We start from the raw sequence: 12874 nt of genomic DNA, 5'->3' as shown, positions 1-12874 counted from the left end.
CTGAATAGCAGGAGACTATGGAGTTAATAATTTGTACTCATACAAGGATCCCCACTTACCAATTTGAATAACTAAAGATGGTTTCCTGAAAGATTAGACACAATCTAAATGCTATAAATAAATTAATATCTATGACTTTAGACAGATAACAGTGCTTAGACAAAAATCTATTCTCAATTCTGGAGGGAAAAAACATATCGGAGAATCTGAGACCTAAAAAAGACTTTGGAAATATCTAGTTTCTTTTCTGAATTTTCACATTTAAAAAGTCAGATCTGGCCAAGTTAACTGTCATAGCTGGTGACTGAAATAGTTTCCATAATCCTCAGTCTATGCTATTTGATTTCAATAGTTTTTAGTGTAATTTATCCATATAACATGAGAGAAAACATTGGTAGGAAAGTCAAAATTACACCATATGCTTACAATCAATGAGACAAATTTTTTATGTTAATATTTTAATTTATCCAATAAAACATATAAGGATCTATAAAATTTAATGATTACCAATATAAACAGAATAGTTTAAAAGGCTATTTGATATAAGTTCTGGTAATGTATATATATGTAAGAGTAATAAATCATGATTATAACAAGCAATCTTTGAAAAACAAAGTAGCCCAATTTTTAGCATCAGAGAATATTTTAATTTCAGTACTTTTTTGGTATTTTACACAAATTTACACTGTCTTAACTTAAGAAAAACAAATATGCTCTTGGGAAATAAAAAAACCCACAGAATTCCTAACAGTTTATAGCTAATTGTAAGATGAGTAGACAAAAGGCAGAGAAGGCATTTCAGGGAGAGAACAACATGGTGCAAAGACAATTCAACGTGTCTTGTAGAAAATATTGAGGTATAGATTATGCCTTTTCTTTTAGACATGATATATTTTTCTTTTAGACATATGATATATTTTTGAGTCTGATATATATGAAACATATAACGGAGTTCTCTAGCCAGGATCCCCAGTCCCCAGTGTGCAGACTGGTACCAGTCCAGTCCGTAGCCTTATAGGAACTGGGCCAGGAGGTGAACGGTAGGCCAGGAAGCATTACTGCCTATCAGATCAGCAGCAGCATTAGAATCTCAGAGGAGTGTGAACCCTATTGTGAACCACATGGAAGCTGCCAAGTCTTGGAGCTTGCACCCTCTGAAGCAGTGGCCTGACCTGTACCTTGGCCCCTTTTAGTCATAGCTGGAGCTGAAGCACGGGACACAGGGCACCATGTCCTGAGGCTGCACAGAGTGGGGGGGCCTGGGGCTTGGCTCAGGAAACCATTTTTCCCTCCTAAGCCTCTGAGCCTGTGATGGGAGGGGCTGCTGTCAAGGTCTCTGACATGCCGTGGAGGCATTTTCCCCATTGTCTTGGCAATTAGCATTTAGCTCCTCATTACTTATGCAAATTTCTGCAGCCAGCTTGAATTTCTACCCAGAAAATGGGTATTTCTTTTCTACCACATTGTCAGGCTGCAAATTTTCCAAACTTTTATGCTCTGTCACCTCTTCAATGCTTTGCTGCTTAGAAATTTCTTCCACCAGATACTTACCCTAAATTATCTCTCTCAAGTGCAAAGTGTGAAAGGAAAATAAATCTTGGGGTCCCCAAATCACTAAGCTAAAGGGAAAAGTCAAGCTAGGGACTGGGTCATGCAAAACTGCCTCCCCTTTTGTTTCCTAAAAAAGATGATTATAAGATGAAAAGCTACATACCTCCCCCATATTTTACCCACAAGGAAATTCCTAGTGAGCTCGAAGATCTTTACCGTAAGGTGTTTCTGTTAAAATTTCACTATGGCAATGTAAATTGATAGCTTATTTTTACAGGTGCAGTCACCTCCCTGCCCACCAGACAAATGCATATCTGATTGTTTCCCTGCCCCATTTTTTTCTATGTTATCTCATATAAAAATGCAGATTCCCCACATTTTTCCTCGCTCCATTTGGCTATGTCATCTGAGGTAAAAAAAAAAAAAAAAAAAAAAAAAAAAAAAGCAGTTTTGCTGAGCCAGGCAAAGGCATGAATAACTATTTTTCTCTGCCCACCCCTTACATAAAAATTGTGTACTTCTCAATACCTCGCTCTTTCCCCTTTAAATTTGGAGCCCTCAAAATCATCTTTGGAGAAGGCATAGACCTGTTTCCAGGATGCACATTCTTAACTTTGGCAAACAAACCTCCTAAAATAATTGAGACTTGTCTTGTCATTTTTCTCGACTGACAAAAGTTACACAGATCTCTAGGGCAGGGACAAAATGCTGCCAGTCTCTTTGCTAAAGCATAACAAGAATCCCCTTTATTCCAGTTCCCAACAAGTTCCTCATCTCCATCTGAGACCATCTCAGACTGGACTTCATTGTCCATATCACTATCAACATTTTGGTCAACGCCATTCAACAAGTCTCTAGAAAGTTCCAAACTTTCCCACATTTTCCTGTCTTCTTCTGAGCCCTCCAAACTATTCCAACTTCTGCCTGTTAACCAGTTCCAAAGTCACTTCCACATTTTCAGATATCTATAGCAGCACCCCACTCTCTGCAGTACCAATTTACTATGTGAGTCCATTCTCCACCTAGTCCCTCCCATGACACGTGGGAATTATGAGAAGTACAATTCAAGATTTGGGTGGGGACACAGCCAAACCATATCACCAGATTTCAGTTTTTAAAAAAGCAGGGTATTGGGAGGCTGAGGCAGGTGGATCACGAGGTCAGGAGATCAAGACCATCCTGGCTAACATGGTGTAACCCTGTCTCTACTGAAAAATGCAAAAAAAAAAAATTAGCTGGCGTAGTGGCGGGCACCTGTAGTCCCAGCTACTCAGGAGGCTGAGGCAGGAGAATGGCGTGAATCTGGGAGGCGGAGCTTGCAGTAAGCCAAGATCACACCACTGCACTCCAGCCTAGACGACAGAGTGAGACTTCGCCTCAAAAAAAAAAAAAAAAAAAAAAGGATTTATAGGGAACAAGGCTGAAGTCAGAAAGATAAGGTAGGTTTTGGTTTTTTTTTTTAATCCAGGCAAGAAATGATGGTATTTTGAAATGAGAGTGGTAGTGAAACATGTTTAGGAGTTAAATCAAGAAGGAATTATTGAGTAATATAATTATTGAGTAATACAATATGATATTCAGGAGCGAGGGATGACACCAGGTTTCTGGCTATGGTACCTTGATGGACAGTGGTACTGAAAAAGGAATTTAGGAAGAGTGTTGACATCTTGAATTTGAGGTGCTTGTGAGATATACGAGTACTTAGGTTCACTAAGCAGCTGCATTTGAAGTTTAGAAAAGAGAGATCTGAGAAGAAGGCATATAGATTTGAGGTAACTGGTAACTGAGGCTTTGGGAGTTTGTAGTATTTGCTAAGGAATGTATGAAAAGAGACAGACCCTCAAGAATCCTAACTGATAAGACAAAGAAGACCCTCCACAAATGAAGAATGCCAGAAAGAGCACTGTGTCACAAAAGCAAAGGAATATTTCAATAAAGGAATAGTCAATGAGGTTAAACACTGACAACACGCATAAGAGGTAGACATTTCTTTTCTTTTTTTTTTTTTTTGAGACAGAGTCTTGCTCTGTTGCCCAGGCTGGAGTGCAGTGGTGTGATCTCTGCTCACTGCAAGCTCTGCCTCCTGGGTTCATGCCACTCTCCTGCCTCAGCCTCCCAAGTAGCTGGGATTACAGGCATGTACTACCATGCCTGGCTAATTTTTTGTATTTTTAGTAGAGTCACGGTTTCTCCACGTTGGCCAGGCTGGTCTCAAACTCACAAAATCAAGTAATTCACCTGGCTCGGCCTTCCAAAATGCTGGGATTACAGGCCTGAGCCACTGTGCCCAGCCTGACATTTCTTCCATTTAAATAAAAGTAGTTGAGGAAAGGACCAGGTACTGATGCGATTAAGTTGACAAGTTTGGCAGGAAGAATTTGAATGAATTTCTAATGATGACTTCTGTTTTCTCTAAGTATCAGGAGGTGAAGTATTTTGCTAAGACTAAAGAGAAGGGACTGAAGAGAGTAAAGGTCAGAAACAGGCACCATGAAGACTAAGTGAGCTGACCACAAAAATCTAGGCAGATCAGGCGTCGTTAAGAGCCAATGTAAGGTTGTAAGAACCTTCCTAAGAAATTATTAAAGAAAATCTTAAATGTTAATATTAGTCTTGGCTATTGTTATCGGTAAGCAAGTACCTAGAGCAAAAGTAGAGGAATATTTTCTGTCTTTAATTAGCAAACTGAAATTTAAAAATTTTTAAAATATGAACAATGTTTACTAAATATGGATATTTTGACACATACCTAGAAATGTGTAGAAAAGGAAATATATAAAAGCAATCTTCTTAAACGTATCATAGATTTTCTTTAAAAAATGAAAGTTAGATAATATTCTATTCAAAGTATGAAAATAATTAACTACTAGGAACCACAAGTATTATATCCAAAGTCTTTGTATTGAAATAGATTTTAAAGAATAGCTTTATGTTTGTGAAATGTAGAATCTTCCATTTACATCTAACTCCTCAACTATGACTACAATTATATGTGCAGCTTATTTTATGTGATTGAAAAGCGATTCAACAAAAAATTCTAATAAGGTATTCCTAATAAGAAGTAGTATTCTTTTTCCTTCTCTCTTTCTGTCTCTCTAAAGTACCACCTACAACAATTATTTTGGAACTGCTATAGTTCATCGGGGTCACACTTTTATAGCTGAAATTAACTGTCAATGATAAAAGATGCTTTAATAAAAAAATCAGGGTTGCTTGTCTGAAAATATTAATTTCTATTTACAGATATTGAATAGACTTGTCACTTTGCAATTAGAAAACTCAGATGGCTATTAGCTCCAAAATTCAAGGGTAAAAATCACCTGAAAAGTTTTTTCTTTTTACAAGAAAATATCTACAAGTAGTAAAAACGACTTTTGAACACTGTAAAAAATGATTACCTGGGATTATTATTTTATTATTATGTGGGGTTATTAGGATGATACGTCTGGAAATATTCTAAATTTGTTTTAGAAATGGCAGTGATTCTTCTCCAAAGAGATAGAATTTGTTAATCCAATTTCTATACAGTTAAGTTGGCAGTGCATCTACAAAGTTAGATCAGAACAAGAGTTGTATCTTCTTCTACAAGAATTGATACACTCACCAAAAAAAGGCCCAATATATACTCAAATCTATTTTATAAACTATTTTCTCTAAAGTGTCACTATAAAAAGTTAGCAATATCATTTGTCTAAAACTGCTCTGAAATAAATTGCAAGCTTTATTGTTTCACAAAGGAAGCAAGTGATTTTTGACAGAACTGTTCAGAGGGAGATTTAAAACACAGTATACACACATGCACATATACATAGTTTGCAAGGGTTAGAGGTACAGTTTTTATAACAATATTAATAATATTTGATTTTCTTTAAAAACATCATTATTAATTATAATTAATTTATAACAATTAAATGTAATATGTAACTCTTATGATTACTTTTATTTATGGTGATCATTTATGTTCCAGGCACTATGTTAAAAGTACATGTATGTTATTTCATTTAATTCTGACGATTATGTGATATAAATATTATTACCTATATTTAAGTGTGGGTTAACTGAGGTTTGAAGAAATTTAAGTACTTGCTCAATGATATATTTCTAGTAAGCTGGGTGAGCTAGAAGTTGAAACCAGGTCTGTATGATTCCAAAACCCATGTTTTTAAACTCCAGGCTAGAAAACTGTTAGTGTGCTATTCATTAAAATTTTTTAAATGGATAACTTCTATGATTAATGGGCTTAAGCAAAAAACAAACAAAAAAATCCCCACTAAGAATATTTCAAGAATCAATGTCTTACATAATTTTGCTTTATTTAATCTATTACCCATCTGCTGGTGATCTCTTTTCATATTCATATTTCCTAAAATAAAATGTTCTTACATATAGAAAAATAACATTCCCACTTAATCTGTCAATTTCTAGAACCATAAAAATAGTGCATATTTCAAAGGTACCTACAGGGACAAAGAATCCATTTACTTAACCTGAGTTGCCTTTCTTTATTTCTCCTTAGTCTAACATCTGTATTCAACCACACATCTTCACGGATCTAAATTGTCAGTCTCCACTTCTCAAAATTTTACTTACTGTTTTGTTGTATATGTAAGGTCATACCATTTCATTAATTATTAATAACAAAAACTTCAATATTAAGCAGACAATGATTAAATTATATGTTAAATCTTATTTTAGAACCTAAAACTATAGTGATTTTGAAAATTTAAAAAGGGGGTTAATAATAGATTAAGAAACAAAACTTTTTTCAATTTTGAATAACTTGTCTTTGAAAAATAAATACCCTAAAGCTAAAATCTGACCCACCCTTTTTTTCTTCTTACCTCAGGTTGGCTGGAAATATTCAAAATGAGAGCCCACAATTCAGCTCTCAGTGCCGTGGGACTTCCTTGTCTGATGTACTGTTGAGCAGCAGCACTATCTTGTTCTGCTAGAACTACCAAAAGTATATGAAAATCTCCTTTGAAAACTCAGAATGTAAGAAACATCACTGAAATCTTCAATTATAAATCTTTTGGGAAGCTGATATTCAGTCTTTCTATCTAACATAATTACACCATATCTTTACCTTTTAAAATTTATTCTGTGGATTTCAATACAGCCCTATTTGCAGCCCTCCCAGTTGCAAGCCTTAAGCTCTTCCACCTCCTACCCAGTCTGGATAAGGAGGGACTTAATGTAAGGACTTTGAGATCACTTTGCTTTAACTATAGTTCCATGGATCTGAAACTAGTATTGTGTGTGTGTGTGTGTCTGCGTGTGTGTGTGTGTGTGTGTGTATATGAAATAATTTTTAGATTCCATTATCAAGTTAATTCATAGCTACGGAAACCCCAAATTTCTTATGCATATTCTACTACATCATGAATGTTCTAATATTTGGAAATGTATGGTACATGAAGTTTCATGGCTAAGAATTACAATATATAAGAATGTTAGCTATCTGTTCTATTAAATGACTTCTTAGTTATTTGCCAAAATCAACAGAAAACAGGGATTTTTAAAGACGTAGAAACAAAGATCTCATAATCTTGTAAGAAGGCTCAAATTATTCTTAAAAAGCCAAGTTCACACAATCAATATGTTATCTTTTGCTTTCATTTTAATATTTATTTTCTTTAATAAAAATGTCAGCTATTCAGTCTGGAAATAAATGACCAAAAAAACAAAATGAAGCAAAACCAAAAAAAGACATACCAAAACAACTGCTAATGTTTATCTAACCAGTATTGTTTTCTTATATTTTCTTCTTAAAAAATAATATTATATTAAATGAAAATGACATGAGCAGAAGAAACAAAGGAATCATGAAATAAAAAAGAGATGAAGCATATTCTTTAATTTGAAATTGCTCTTAATAAAAGTGTCAAATCATACAAATAAATTCTAAATAAATACAATTTTTAAAAATTGAAGTAGGGATTTGGTACATGACAATATAATTGCCATAGAAGGTTCATTCTGACACAAAGACCAATCTGTACTTCATATCTCAAAGACAAAAAAGGATTTATAAAAACAAGGAAAAGAAACTTCAAAAGATAGGGAAAAATTATTCCCCAGAATACTAAGAGCCACTTTGGTTATTAAGCCACACCACTGTGAATGATCACTGGGAACCATTACAGTTATATTTTCTCCTGATGCGGGAGCATATTCCCATTAACTCTAATGAGAGGTGTGTGGGTGCATCAAAGACAGAACCTGCCTCTTTGATTTTAAAATGAAATTCTACTGCCGAATGGATTAAGCTAACATCCCTGAGGAACATGTGTCTACATTTCCTTTTTAGTGAACCAGCTGTGTACTTCTTTCTCTGACATTTATTGATAAAGCCAAATGATGCATTTTCGCTACTTATAAAGATTCTCATTATATAATCTACATGGTTAAATATTACCCCTCTTCAGGTTTTTCACTTTTCAGAGATTAAATTTCACTTGGAGGTTATTTGAGGCAGACATTTACCTGGGACTGTCTCACTTTTCAGAAATAATAACATTTATAATTAAAAGCTTACCTTTTTGCCCAATACGTACATGCTCATTTTCAAAAAGTTCTAAAAATTTTAAAAAAAATAAAATTATTAGACATGAGTATGAACAATCACATTTAGAACAACATTAGATACATTTTTCTGGTATTGACACATTTAATGATTTTTAAAGCCAGATGGCTCTACAGAAAACTACAAGAATATCTTATATGTAAAAAAGTTTTTTCTAAATTGTTTAAAGCTAAACAATTTTTTGTTTAAAATTAAAACAGAGTTATGAGCGTTTAATCAAACAAAAAAATTGATGAATGAATTTTCCCTTTGTTAAAACATCTCATAATAAAGCTAAACAATTTTTTGTTTAAAATTAAAAGTTATGAGCATTTAATCAAACAAAAAATTTATGAATCAATTTTCCCTTTGTTAAAACATCTTCTCATAATACAAAAATGTTCCTATTCATTCACCTTTAATTTTTTTCTTAAAGAAAAACAAAACTTATTGACAGCTTCATTTACAAAATCCTGCTTCCACTCCAATCTACCATTGGCTGTCTAATAAAAGCATATCTGATAAAAGCCTTACTACTATATAGGAAAAATCTCACTCTACAAATGCCATTTTAAAAGATTCTATGATGAGATTTTTTAAAGTACCAATCATAATGGAAAAAGATTCATGAACTAGACTGTATTACATTTTTTTAAAAAAAACTTCTGTTCATCAAAAAGCACTGTTAAGAGAGCGAAAGTGTAAGTAACAGAATGGAAGAATATATTTGCTGTACATATATCTGGCAAAAGACTCCTATTCAGAATATATAAAGAACTCCCGGTAGACAAAGACAGATGACTCTCAGACACGAACAGGCAAAAGACTTAAATAGAGGCTCTTCACAAAAGAAGTGACCTGAAGGACCAATACACATATGAAAAGTTGCTCAACCACATTGGTCTTCAGGGAAATGCAATTAAAACCACTATGAAATACACAACCACCACAATAGCTAAAATGAAAAGACTGACAATTCTAAGTGTAAAAGATGTGGAGCAAATGAATTTCTCATACAAAGCTAGTGGGAGTAGAACTTGGTACAAACACTGTGGAAAAGTGTCCAGCAATACCTACTAACACTGAACATATGTGCATATCCTATGATAATTAGCAATCCACTCTCAGTTATAAACCCTAATGCATACATATGTGCACCAAGAGACGTGTACAAGAATATTCACAGCACCACCATTGATAATAACTGAAAATGTAAACAATACCATCAGCAGGATACTAGATAGTGGCATATTCATACAATAGATTACAATACAGCAATGAGAATGAATGATTTATAATTCTCTACAACACCTTGAATATTATAAAGAAAAGCAAAAGAAGCCAAACACAAAAGAGTATATACTATATGATTTCATTTCTATAAAGTATAAAAATAAGCAAAACTAATCTATGATGTCAGAAGGCAGAATAGTTTTTACCCATGAGAGTGACAGAATCTGAATGTGTGCCTAAGGGGGCTTCTGAGATGCTGGTAATATTCTGTTTCTTGGTCTAGCTGGAGGTTAAGCAAGTGCGTTCACCTTGTAAAAATTCACTGATCTGTATATACGTGATTTGTATACTATCCAGTATGTATGTTGTACTTCTATAAAAGTTATTTAAACATTAGCAGTCATTTTTCTATTACCTGCAGTACTTGAAAACTCTAGTTTTGAAATATAAAATTGCAACACTAAGGAAAAATCAGAAGAATTCTCTTAATCAAAGAAAGATTAATGTATGTGTGGTACATTTTCAGTATTAGATAATTTTTTAGTTTTAAAAAATAATCCATAAAGCTGTTTTTTCACTACAGTATTTCAGCCAGAATGCCTTATTCTTTTAGTTTATTGTAGTCCTAATATTTCTGAAGTAATTAGTTGAACAGATTATACGATGACTAAGGAAAGTGTCTGGGATCCATAACATAAATCATTTATATATATAAAATGATTATATATATAAATAATATAGTCTACATATATATGTATATAGTAACAATACAGTTTCATTTTAATCAGCTATGATTTCTGAGACTTAGTGACTAAAGAAGACAATGCTTCAGTGAACACTATAATAGCATGAAACAGCAGATGTAATACTGCAGCATACTATAGTGGGGCAAAGTTCAGTAAACTTTCAGAAAATAACAAACAGTATATTACAGGCACTGGAGATAGTTTTCACATAGAACCCCATAACTGGTTCTTCTCAGTTATCTTGATAAGCACATCACAAAACTGCCCATAACAACTCAATTTTTTTCATCCTCCTTGACTAAGGATTAAGTTAAAATTTCTCTTAAGATTCAAATTATAATCCTTTATGTTCATTTCAATCAATGTAGTTTATACAGTTCAAGATTTTCTTCTCATAATATGCCAAGAAATGTTTTATATTCATAATTTTCACTGAATGAATAAAGAACAGTTGAATAATCAAGTAAAAATTAGTTGCCAGCCAATTCTCATTTTCTAATAAAAGCAGAGGATATTACTATATGATAACAGTGCTTTATTACCCAAAGTAGTATGAAATAACAATAATCAAACAGACTTCTTTAAAAAATTTAACTATTCAATTATGTGAAATACAATAATTTTGCTTTTTAAATGCTATTTTCTGTACTAAGAATAAGAAGCCTAAAAAGTCAGAACCAAAATCTCCAACTTATACTCGAATTCTGTGTTTTTCAGAGTGCCCTGAGGACCATTATGTTAACAGATGCATCTATATTAATAGATCTTGCTCAGGAAAACAACTTCTGTTAAAATGATCTTGGAAGATGCAAAGCTAAAATAATTTAGTTAAGACTTCTCATAGTCTTTATAAGATAGTAACATACACTGTGTATCTTAAGAAGGTATACAATACAGCCCTTCTCCAACCCTATTTGACAACAAGATTCTCTTTTTCACAGGGCATCTTATGAGTGCTCCTGAGTATAACACTTCAGGAAATACTGCACTGAGTATGAATTTTTCTTTTAGAAAGAAAATGTCTATTTAGTAGAACCCTCATCTAATAAGATTCATTATTACGTACACTCAGACAATAATATCAGACATATGACCTCCTTTATCATGAAGGCTTATGAAAGAATGCTGAGCTTGCTCACTCTGTTAACATCAGTCTTATAAATGTTTTCCATAGTAAATGTCTGTGTCTGTGTGTGTGTGTGTATTTAAAATAAATGCAATGCATGTTCATGAGAGTTTGTAGAAATAATGGCTACGACTTTTTTTATTATTGTTAAATAAGGATTCTATAGTATAATTGTAAGGACTTTTTCTCCTGACTTTTATATAAAAGCTCATAAGTAAGAAGTGCATTTCAAATATAATAATTGAATAGCAGTAATGATAAAACATAGGTAACAGTGGTTTTAAAGATGCGTAAGAACACAATTCCCTTAAGCCATGCTTAAACTTAATTCTGAATATAAAAAACTTGCCTCTAGCCAAACACAAGTATTAGCAACATTTTCAAACATTAGCATTACATTTCCAACTTAATCAAAGTGAAAGACACAGACTAAAATATAAAATAAGAGGTCGTCGGCCTCCAAGCAGGCTTAGTGTTCTATGCTCCAACTGCCCTTTAAATGTAATAATAGCAAATACCACATTGTATCTTATCTGTCACTTACCACTATTTTTTCCCCTAAAAGCAGAGATTATGTCTTATGTCTATGTATTCTATGTATATCTCTGTATTCACCAGTCCCTGGCCCTCAGCAGGGTCTCAAAACACATTTGTTATATTATGAATGAATCAAAGAAGGAAAATCTGCACTGTAAGTTTAAAAATACAGTATATTAAGTCTTCTAAAGCATAGATACTATGAGATTTAGAATAAGTTTAAATAACTCAAAGATTATTTCAAAAGTAAAAAATAAAAATATAATTCAAGGCTGTGTTACTACTTCCTTTCCTTTTCTTATATGACTATCATTTGCCATTAATAAAAGTATATTTTATTTTATAAGATGTTTTACATCTTCTTATAAAATAAGAAAAAGCTGTCAAAGGTGGCAGGAGGGAGGCAGCACAGGGTAGCAGACTTTGGAGACAGATTGCTTAGTTTTGAATCCTGGCTCTACCACTTACTAGTTTTGTGACCTGGAGCAAGTTACTTAACATCTCCACATCTTCAACTCTAATATGGAAATAATAATCCTACATCACATTATAGAATAAAATTAAAACCATATTGCAATACCACTATACACTGCCAGACTGACTAAGACAAAGATGAAACACACCAAGCATTAGTGAGGCCATACAGCAAAACTACGACTCTCATACCTTGTTGGTGGAAGTATAAACTGGTACTAACACTTTTGAAAACTCACCGGCAGTTATTTACTAAAAATGAACATATACAAATATGAACATGAATGAAAGAATGAATGAATGTTTCTAGGACCTAGAAAATGCACTCCCAGGTATATACTCCACAGCAGAATATAGATACGTTCACCAAAAAACACATACTAGAATGATCATAGTAGCCTTATCTGTACTATCCTCAAACTTGAAACTTCCCAAATATTTATCAGCCGTAGAATAGATAAATGTGTGGTATATGCATCCAGTGGAACACCGGAAAGCAAATGATCTATAAACACATATAACAATATGGCCAAATGTCACAAATATAATTTGAACAAAAGAAGTCAAACATCACAGAGACACACTGTATGCTTCTATTCATATGAAGTTCAAGAATTTGAAAAACTAATCTGTGCTGCCAGA

At 33.3% G+C, this 12874-nt stretch overlaps 1 protein-coding gene across 17 annotated transcripts in view; it reads right to left on the bottom strand.

Moving 5' to 3' along the window:
* The window catches only part of TBC1D19 (TBC1 domain family member 19), a 211270-nt gene that overhangs the window by 110955 nt on the left and 87441 nt on the right, over positions 1–12874 (bottom strand). For all 17 annotated transcript variants that reach the window (XR_008524383.2, XR_008524384.2, XR_010139637.1 and 14 more), the window contains 2 exons: positions 8090–8128; positions 6393–6505 (listed from right to left, as the gene is read on the bottom strand). Coding sequence is in view for 14 of the 17 variants with exons in the window: in XM_054553803.2 (XP_054409778.2) it covers positions 6393–6505; positions 8090–8128 (152 nt within the window). In the remaining 3 variants the exon portion in view is untranslated. The remainder of the gene's footprint in view (positions 1–6392; positions 6506–8089; positions 8129–12874) is intronic.

The sequence above is a fragment of the Pongo abelii genome, chromosome 3, assembly GCF_028885655.2.
Source record: "Pongo abelii isolate AG06213 chromosome 3, NHGRI_mPonAbe1-v2.0_pri, whole genome shotgun sequence".
NCBI classification, from domain to species: Eukaryota; Metazoa; Chordata; class Mammalia; order Primates; family Hominidae; genus Pongo; species Pongo abelii.
This window is presented reverse-complemented; position numbering and strand designations above follow the sequence as displayed.